At 43.7% G+C, this 10,259-nt stretch overlaps 1 protein-coding gene across 1 annotated transcript; it reads right to left on the bottom strand.

Annotated features, from left to right (window-relative positions):
* Positions 1–7,275: 7,275 nt before the first annotated feature.
* Positions 7,276–8,342, bottom strand: ier3 (immediate early response 3). Its single transcript, XM_033972872.2, has one exon. The coding sequence runs from the start codon at positions 8,173–8,175 to the stop codon at positions 7,699–7,701; it is 477 nt and encodes a 158-aa protein (XP_033828763.1). The 5' UTR covers positions 8,176–8,342; the 3' UTR covers positions 7,276–7,698.
* Positions 8,343–10,259: the final 1,917 nt, after the last annotated feature.

Raw genomic sequence — 10,259 nt, forward strand, 5'->3', positions numbered from 1 at the left:
GAAACAGAGTAGCTTAAATAGGGAGAGAAGTTAGAGAGATAAAAGAGAGTGAGTGGGATGGTAACAACATACCTGAAGGTTATATCACTTAAGGAAATGTAGAGAGGGAAGAGAGGCAGGGAGTGGAGAGAGCGATTAAAATATGAGGCGGTAGAGAGATGAAAGAGAGGGAGTGGGATAGTGAGAACATACCTGAAGATTATGTCACATAAGAAAGTGTAGAGGCAGAAGAGGAGGAGAGGTGAAACATGACCCACGGCTGATATTGGTCCAGTATCGGTCTGAGGCAGGTCTGATCTAGTCCAGGATTATAACCGGTTTTAGAAAAATCCCAACGATTTAAAAACTGTGGATTTCATCAGGAGTGAAAGTTCATGACCTGAGAAAATCCGAGCATCCTAATTATTCACCATGATGACTTTGTAAGCACTTTTCACAACTCTCACAGAATGCAGCGGAGTTTTGCTGTGATGGTCAAGCCAACAACTAGCATGCTAACTCATACTTCCTGATTATCAGACAATAAAACTCTTTATAACTGATGTGAACAGTACACAGAAGAGTTAGCTGAAACTCACACTTCACCTCAGAAGCTTCCAGGTTCCATCCACGGGTCACCGGGGATCTGTGTAGAGTTTGCATGTTCTCCCTGTGTCTGTGCGAAGTTTGTGTGTTCTCACTGTGTCTGTGTGGAGTTTGTGTGTTCTCACTGTGTCTGTGTGGAGTTTGGATGTTCAGCCTGTGTCTGCATGGAGTTTACATGTTCTCCCTGTGTCTGTGGGGAGTTTGGATGTTCTCCCCATGTCTGTGTGGCATTTGTATGCTCTTTCTCTGTGTCTGTGGGAGTTTGCATGTTCTCCCTGCGTCTGTGTGGAGTCTGCTGTTGTGATATTGCACCATGCCACAGAAAGTACTGTCTGGGATACTGCCAGGCAGTTGGTTTATCATAATTCTTTGTATAACATGTCTGATTAGGAGATAAAATGTGACCCTGTCCGGATCTTCTGGAGCAGTTATTAAAGGCTTGATGTTACACTGTTTTCTCATCACAACATTAGAACAAAGATGAGTATAAATACCAGCTCTAGTTTCCTTGTGTTTGAGATCAGATATAAAACAACTGTTTCCTGGAACATCACAGTTACAGTTACAGGACTGAACCACAACTGTTCTAGAAATATGCAAATAAATAATAACTTGGAATAGTGGTGTCACTATTGATACTCTGCAGCTCATCAACATTCGCTGGGGATGTGATTTTAGCTGGAGGCACTGCTCGGTTACTCAAATTAATCTGAGCTTTGTTTTAACAAAATCAGACCAAAACAAACTGACTTAGCTGGAAATACAGCAGGTGAGATGATTTGTGCTGTTAAAGTCTCTCTGAAATTACTTTACAGTCACAAGCAAGCTAGCCTTAGTTTTTCAGTTAGTATCTCTCACCTTTTAGTTGAAAATCAAACTCCTAAACGGGACCAAGAGCACTTGGATTGATCGAGCTCCTGAATCCGTCAGTCCATTGACTTCTATATTTGTAAACTGTGGTGCCCAATGGGAGCTGACGTTGCCATTAACATCATCACAACAAAGCACTGCAACCTGTCTGTGCTCCCTATGGATAGCTGCACGTCACACTAGCGAGCGGCATTTCCCATATAGTTCAGCAATTCCAGGGCTGAAATCATCCAAATGATTCTAGTGAAGGTGTATGGAGTTTAAACACATCGTGGAGCACTTTTCTCTATTACCACATGACATCACAAGATGTTTTCTGTTGAGAAGAGAACTCAGTCTAAATATGCAAGGTTTGTGTGTTAAACATGTGTGGATGAAACAAAACACAACTCCAGGTCTGTTTGTGATCAGGAAACAACAGTAGAGCAGGAGGTCTTGTTTTCTTGTGTGTTTGGTTTGAGAAACAGGTCGTGTGTTAAGATAAACACAAAGAGGCAGTGCCTGTGTCAGAACATGTGAAGAAACAGAACTCACTTTGGGCGTTTGACCGAGGACCAGACTAATATGAATCTGTATAAAAATACAGAGAGAGATCACAGCTCTGCTTTCTCTTTAAGAGGAACTTAACTTAAAAGGATCTGAAGTGATTTTGAATATTTGAAGAGTAAATATTTATACAGTGACTCACACATGTGACTGCTCCAGAGCGTTAAACAGGTCAGACTGTCACAGATACAGAAGAAAACAGCTCATGATGCCTGCTGCATCTGAACAGAGAAGAGCCACTGTCACAGAGGTTAGGTTTCTTTTTGACAGTCCTATAGGCCTCCCTCATTCTGTCCCATGCATCTGAGCTAGATCTGCCCTGCCTCTGTCCAGATATATTGTATAAGTAGCTCCTGAGGTGAAGTCAAAATAAGTGCACTGTTAGCATGTCAGTTGTTGTTGTTAGCATTACCGACAGCAAAGCTCTGGTCTCTGAAATTTGTGAAAAACGCTTATAAACTCATTGTGGTGAATAATAGGCTGTGTGCACAATGGCAACTGGCTCCTTCCAGTCAGATGGACAGTCAATGAAGCGATTTCGATTTCCACTGTAAAGTAACTCCTGACAGATCAGGCAGTGGACAGAGAGCTGTGATGGACAATATGTTAGACACTTTACACATGTGAGGAAAACTTCCCCGAAGTACACTTCTGTGTTTACAAAGGGACGTCTTTGTGTGTCAGTGCTAATAATATTGCTAACTCATATCAAAAGATTGTGTCTGTGACAAAACTGAAACATTTATTAGGCTTTAAAATTAGCAATAGGCCTCAAACCAAAAACTGTATTAAATGAGCCTTACTGTGCTTGTGTGTGCTCTATAGTTATAATCTCTGACACCCGTGGATCAGTATCTTATAATTTGAACATCAATCACAATCACAATATTCAACTAAAATACGCGTCAAACATGAATCACTCCAAAAACAACTTCAGAGGCTCAATGAGAAGAAATGACTAGAACATGGTTAAAAGATCTGAAAAGAACAGTTTTAGGTCTGATATAAATATTATCGTCCCATAGAATGTTTAGATGATCTGAAACCTGCAGCATGTCACTTAGGTGCAGTCTGACCTTGTACATGGTTTGAAGCTGAGTCACAGAGAGACTACTTCCTTTTGTTTCCCTGTAAATAATCCCCCATAATCCTCCTCTCTGTGTGAGACTGCTGTAATACTTAGCGTGTCTTTGGGCAAGACACTTTTTAAAGGTTCACTATGTCACTTTTGTGCTTGTTTCTGTTAGTGTTGTCATGATACTAAAAGAACAAAAAACACTCTTTCTTTAGACAATAGAATGTGATTTTCCATGTGATGCGTTCCAAACCGCACACAAGGCCAAGTCCAGGTCAGATCTGTGGAGAGACGAGACTGCTCACAGTAAGAATGCATGTTTTTGAGCAATAAAAGCACTTGTAACTAAGTACATGCAAGATAGTTTAATGCCATACTGTGGAATATTCCATGCAAAGCAATAGATCTCCATGTAGGTGGCTTTAGTCCTTCATGTTTCATCCCCAGCTCAGTCCTGGTCCGGTCCTGGCCTGGTCCTGATCCAGTTCTGGTCTAGTCCTGGTTTAAACCAGTTTAAGTCCTGGTTTAGTCCTGGTCCCGTCCTGTTTTAGGTTGAATCCTGATTTAGAGTTGGTTCAGTCCTGGTTTTGACCTGGTCTAGTCCTGGTCTGGTTTTGGTTTAGTTCTGGTTCAGTCCTGCTTTGGGTTAAATCCTGGTTCAGTCCTGGTTCAATCCTGGTCTAGTCCTGGTCTAGTCATGGTCTAGCCCTGGTTCAGTCCTGGTTTAGTCCTGTTTCGGGTTCAGTCTTGCTCCAGTTCTGGTCTTGGATCCGGCCTGTGTTTCCAGGAGGTTTGACACAGCTGAGTGACTCCTCCTTCCTGTGCATTCCTCTGAGCTGAATCACATCAACAACACAGGAAGAGTACTACTACTACTACACAATGGGACCAGTACTGCAAACATTACTGCAAGAAATATGTGGAGGATCTCAGTCTGGTTGTGTGGCTTGAATCCCTCCACAATCAGTGTACACTATAGTTGTGCTCTTGAGCATGACACTGCTGCCTTAACCCCAGTGTCCTCTAGAGTCTGAGTGTGAGTGCATATAATAGAGAATGCCACAGGACCTTTGGGAATAGAACTGTCACTCTGTCTGTGCAGTCTAGGAACGCCTCTGAAAAACAGCAGGACGACTCCAAAGACCTCACGAGTCTTGATCCTGGTCTTGGTCCCGGTCTAGCCCAAATATGGACTGGCGGAAACACAGAGGGGGAGTTCACACAATGCAGGTTAATCCTGGACTTACTCATCTGTTTAGTCCTGGACACACTGCAGATCTGGTCTTGGTTTGGTGCAGATTCAGACCATGGTCCTGAATGGGAGGCTATCTGACACACAGGGACACAGCAGGGTGATAGGGCATCTGACACAAAGGATCCTCAGTGTTCCTTTCACAGGTATCAGGTAAGGACAGGTGAGAGAGCTGATGAGATCAGCGATCTGAGAACAGAGTTACACAGAAACAAAAGCTCTGAGTGAGTAACCTGAGAGCAGGCAGAGAATTGACAGAGAGCAGACAGAGAGCAGACAGATAGCATCCAGAGAGCATCCAGAGAGCATCCAGAGAGCATCCAGAGAGCAGGCAGAGAACAGGCAGAGAATTGACAGAGAGCAGACAGAGAGCAGACAGAGAATTGAGAGAGAGCAGACAGAGAGCAGGCAGAGAGCAGGCAGAGCAGATGGAGAGCAGGCAGAGAGCAGACAGAGAGCAGGCAGAGAGCAGACAGAGAGGGCCCTTTAAGAATAGCATTTACACTGTTGGTCTGACTCCAGGTGCAGGAGCATAAGGCAAACAGTGAGACAAAGGAATGATCCTAAACACGAGCTCAGCTTAACTCAGAGTTTTTGCTCAGAGTTTTATCTGAGCAAAGTTTCACAGCAGCAGTGGCAGACCTGCCACAATATGAAATGTTGAAATGTTATATATTGGTGAAGAAAATATAGACAATAAACGATAATATTGAAACTAATTTATGACACTGACACAAAAACCCTGAAGCAGAATTGTCCTCAAAAACTATTGATTGCAGGATTTGCAGTAGATAAATAGCAGAATTAAACACTGAGTTTGTTTCTATAACAAATCAAGTTATTTACTCAAGCCTCCACAGCTCAAATAACTGTAGTGCAGAAAAATACCAAAAAGTCCCCCATGACTACAAAGAAAAGTCCCCATGAAAAATATTGTTCCATCTAATATTGAACAAGAAGCTGATATGGTGAATATTGTCACAGGCCTAACTAACACTGATGATACAAACATTTCTCACACTCAAGAACTGGGTGGGACTTTACATAATAAATGATTTCATATATGACACACTGTTCATTCACTCCACTTTCTGCTCAATACTTGTGTAGCCACAGCTACCCTGGTGGATAAGGAGGATGAAGTGTCTTGCCCAAGGAAACAAGGGAAGACCACTCTAACCCAGGACTCCCAGAACCAGATCTGAGCTGAGCCAGGGTCAAGCTCAGGAGTGAAATGACTGGACCCTGGTCCCTATTTGTAAAGCAGTGTGTCCAAACTATGGCCCAGTGGCTAAATGCGGCCTTCACACACATTTTTCTGAGCCCTCAGGCCTTCTGCTAAACTGGTCCCATTCATCATAAGTGGCACTATTTACAGCCAGTCACTCCACCACTATGAACTCTGTAACAGACCTGAAAGGAATGAGTCTTATTAAAAGTAAAGGCTCTGTCCAAACGGGGTCAAGTATACCGTTTGATTGACCACAGCACGGACCTGTGGCTCCAGATTTTGCCACTACTGTAGTGTCTGGGGTAAATGTGACTGTGGAGCTGCTGAGTCCTGGAAAAACAAATGGTTTCATTTGAGAAAAAGGAAAAACCAAAGACTCTGTGAAGAAGCGCTGACTCAGACCAGTCCAGGTCTAATTCTAGTCTAAGTCAGGTCTGTGGTCTGGACTTCCAGGAACTGAAGTCAAGAAGACTACACAGGACTAAACCAGGACTAAACCAGGACTAAACCATGTCTAAACCAGGACTAAAGCCGGACTAAACCAAGACTAAAACCAGGACTACACCAAGTCTAAACCAGGACTAAACCAGGACTAAACTAGGAGTAAACCAGGTTTAAACCAGGTCTAAACCATATCTAAACCAGTACTAAATCAGGACTATTCCAAAATCAGAGGAATCCCTTGTTTCCTCTCATGTTTCAGAACTGCTTGCTGATTGGTTGAGAGCTGGGAGATGTCATACTTTCACCCACACACCGACGGCATTATAGGTACACCCGCGCCCCTCGGCATTATGGGATACCCCTGTCACCACGTTGACACATACCTGAGGAATTATGGGATAGCGGTGTTGCTGTGGTGATGCCCAAACAACTGCGACTCAGGCACTGACTGGTTATGTAATCAAATAAGTCACATGGGAATAATACGATACACTCAAGCTAGACCTGGTCAAGTCCTGGTTTAGACCAAGTTTAGACTTGGTTTTGCCTGTGGTTTAAAGGACCCATATTACACTATATTTTGATCTATGTTATAATGTTATTTCCTCATCACAAACATAGCTGGAGTTGTGAATGAAACAAAACACAACTCCAGGTGTGTTTTGAGGAGGCACCATGGGTTAAAGCTCACAAGAGTTCATTTTCTGTAATATAGGACCTTTAATCTTGATTTAGACCTTGTTCATTCCTGTTTTTTTCTACTGTTTATTTCTGGTTTAGTCTTGGTTCGGCTCTGGATTATTCCTGTTTTTGCCATTGGGTGAACTTTTTTAGCACTAAGTCAGTTCTTACAGAGGACACTTATGATAATGTACCCTATATTTTTATGCAAAAGCCCTTCTGAGCTCCCTTGACCCTGTCTATGAACACTGTTCTTATCGGTCCTATTTTGTTAGAAATAACTTCATGAGTGAAAATAAAATCTTTCATTTCCTCTGCAGCTGCAGACTGATGCTCTGGTTTACACAGAGATAAACTTCAGCCTGAACCACATTGATAAAAGTCCCTTTGTCGCCACAGAGGGTCAGGCTGTGTTACGTCATCAGCCTTTCAAAAGACAAAGAAAGAATCTGGATATTTCCCAAAGAACTTTGATCTGATCTAGTTCTACTCTTGAATATAACAAGACCTGACCAAACATGTAAATCACACATTTATAACACGTCCCATAGATCAAATACTAAGGCAAACACTGAGAAAAACACATGGGGATTCATTTCAACACGTTTTATTACAAAACAATAAATAGCAAATACTTCAATAAATACTAAATAATATTATGACATTACAGTAATGAGTGTCAGTGCGCGTGCGCGTGAGCTCACTTCAAGTCTTTTCAGTTTGATTCAAGTCTCAGAAAAACAGTTTTTCAAAGTTTGAAAAGTTCCACATTTTCAAGTCTTTGTTTGATCCTGGTTCAGTCCAGGTTCAGCTTCGGTTCAGTCTGGCCTCGTGGCTCAGCGGGGCTCTGTGCGGACTGTGGACGTCTCTGGGTGCGCTGTCCCCGGCCTCAGTGAGAGGTTTGTCCCGCTGTGGAGCTAATCATTCTGTACTCTCCAGGTATAGTCCTGGTTCAGATTCGGGTTCCTGGTCCAGACTCTGATGTCATGCTCAGGAGTAGAGGTCTCGCGGGGCTCAATCGGACCCGAGGCGGTGCGCCACGAGCAGCGCCACCACGTAGCTGTTGCGCGCTCCCTCGAAGCTGTGCCCGGGCTCGTGCGCAGGGCCTGCGGAGCGAGCGGGACACACAGGGCTCTGCTGCCTGGAGGTGAAGTACACGGGAACGTAGGACGGGCACGTGGGCTGAGGCGCGCGGGGACTGGTCTTAAGCTCCGGTTCCTCGGTCCAGATCTGCCACAGCAGCACGAGCAGCAGCATTAGTAGCGCGCGCTTGGCCGCGCTGCGCTCGGGCGGCGGAAGGTGCATGCGTACTTTGGCAGGGTACATGACGCGAGTGCACCGCTTCTTGGGTCGGATGGGCGCGTAGTAGCTGAGCGCCGCGGTCTGCGGAGGAATCCTCTCGAAGGTGAACACCTCCGGTTCCGTGCTCCGGGCGGTCCAGCGGCACTCCGCGTACCGCTCCCTTCTCTGCGTCAACGTCAGGGTCTCCATGCGTCTGTAAGGGATGAAGGCTGAAGATCTGATCTTAGAAAAACTCTGATAAAGTCTGTGACTCTATTGACTCTGTTTGTTTTAGACCTGGTTTAGGCTCTAGTCTCGGTTGTGTTTGTCTCGGTTGTGTCTGTCTCGTTCGCGTGGTGCGTTCTCGGCAGTTCTGGAGCTGTAGCCGGGCTCCACAGGTTTATAAAGCTGGAGCACCCAGGGGGAGTTCAGGTTGTGTTTTTAGAAACGCCCCGTGACTGGAGGCCACTCCCTGCGCTGTTGCACAAACCCAAAAATCCCAGAAACGGTGCATTCCCGCGGGTCCTGGGGCCCAGAGCCGCTGCTGCCCGGAGAGGAGGCTGATTCATGGGTCAGTGTGTGGTCAGCTCCGGCCTGTGGGGATAAACATGATAAGCACGTGTATTATTCTAATAAGTCATATAGAGAGCGCTGCGCGGTGACGTAATGCCTTAAGCTTATGTTTATTGCGACATTATAACATGACAAATATCCATTCACTGTTTCATCACAGAAAAAAACCCTCCAGGAATTAACTTTCTACCATCACATTCATCATGCCTGCATTTAACCCACCCTCAGTCTCTGGGTAAACCTGCATCCATCCTCATTGTCTGTATGAGTCCTCTGCATTTGACCCATCCTTGGTGTATGTGGGTTAAACCTGCACTTAACCCATCCTCAGTATCTGTGGGTTAAACCTGCATTTGACACATCCTCAGTGTCCGTATGTGACGATTTAATGATTACTTGTAATTTTTTATGTTTTGATTTGTTTGTATTTTGAATTCAATGTCTTTCTTATTCTGTAAAGCACTTTAAATTACTTTGTGCAATACAAATAAACTTGCCTTGCTTGGCCTAATGGACCAGATCTGTGGAGAGGCAAGCCCGTTCACAGTAAGAGTGCTTTTTACACTGCTTTTTTGAGCGGTAAAACACATATAATTGAAGGAAATGTAAGATTTTAATAGTATACCGGAACATTCTAGAAAACTATTAAAATCTCCACGGAGACAAGTAGTTGATGGATGCCCCCGTGTTATGCAGTGCACCTTTAAAGTGCATGTGCCAGTTTAGACCACTCCTTTCAATAAAACATTGTTCACTTGATTATATTTGGACAGCAGCAGTGACAAAGGTACAATGTAACTGTTACCTAGCAACCATAATATAAAGAAGGGCTAAACCTAAACCTAAGTCTAAATTATAGTTATATAATTATAGTTATAGTTAGACTAATTAAAATAAATGACACTTTTATTTTGTTAAATGTAAATTGTTAAACAAATAGATAAACAGTGTGCATTTTGGATAGAGGTTTTCATGTGGACGGCCTCATTTTTTGCCTCATCCAAGTTAGGGCCACAGCTGCTATTTTGTATCGATGCTATGCTAGCAAAGAGTTAATTTTTTTGACTAGCCTATATTTATTTTCACAATCAGTTTAAGGTTTGGGTTAGGATAAGGGTTACGATTAGGACTAGGTTTAGGGTTAAATTTAAGAAGAGTTTATTTAGTTAAGGCTAGCACTGGGACAGGTAGCTAAGCGAGTGTTAGCAGAAGTGTGTTGGAGGGAAAAAGTGATGAGTGTTGATGACAGAGGCAGAGGGATTCCCTTGTACAACTCACCCCTGCTTCCTCTATATTTCACCCCTACTTCCCATAGTTTCACCCCTAATGTCTTGTATTTCATGATTTAGTCCTGGTTTAATCTTGGTTTAATCTTTGTTTAGTCCTGGTTAAGTCTTGGGTTAGTCCTGGTTTAGTCTTGGTTTAGTCCTGGTTTAGTCTTTGGTTAGTCTTGGTTTAGTAAAACATTATGACTGTGTGGGTTTGTTTGGTTTCTCGTGAGCAGTGTGGTGAGGTCAGATTGTGGCGACACTTTGACTCATCTTCCTGTGGTCAAAAATAAACAACATAAAACCCCAGTTTCCTCCTTTCCGCCCAACCTCTGAGGTTCTTGTGGTTCATACCTGCTTTGTACTTGGTTTGACCTGGGTTAGCTCTGTCTTGGATTTGGTTTTCACCTGGTTCAAACCTGGTTCAGACATGGTTAAGACCTGGTTTGCACC

This window comes from Periophthalmus magnuspinnatus, chromosome 9, assembly GCF_009829125.3.
Source record: "Periophthalmus magnuspinnatus isolate fPerMag1 chromosome 9, fPerMag1.2.pri, whole genome shotgun sequence".
NCBI lineage: Eukaryota > Metazoa > Chordata > Actinopteri > Gobiiformes > Gobiidae > Periophthalmus > Periophthalmus magnuspinnatus.

What these genes read in the sequence shown, in the direction of transcription:
- ier3 (XM_033972872.2), bottom strand. Translation starts at nt 8,175, where the DNA reads ATGGAGACCCTGACGTTGACGCAGAGAAGGGAGCGGTACGCGGAGTGC.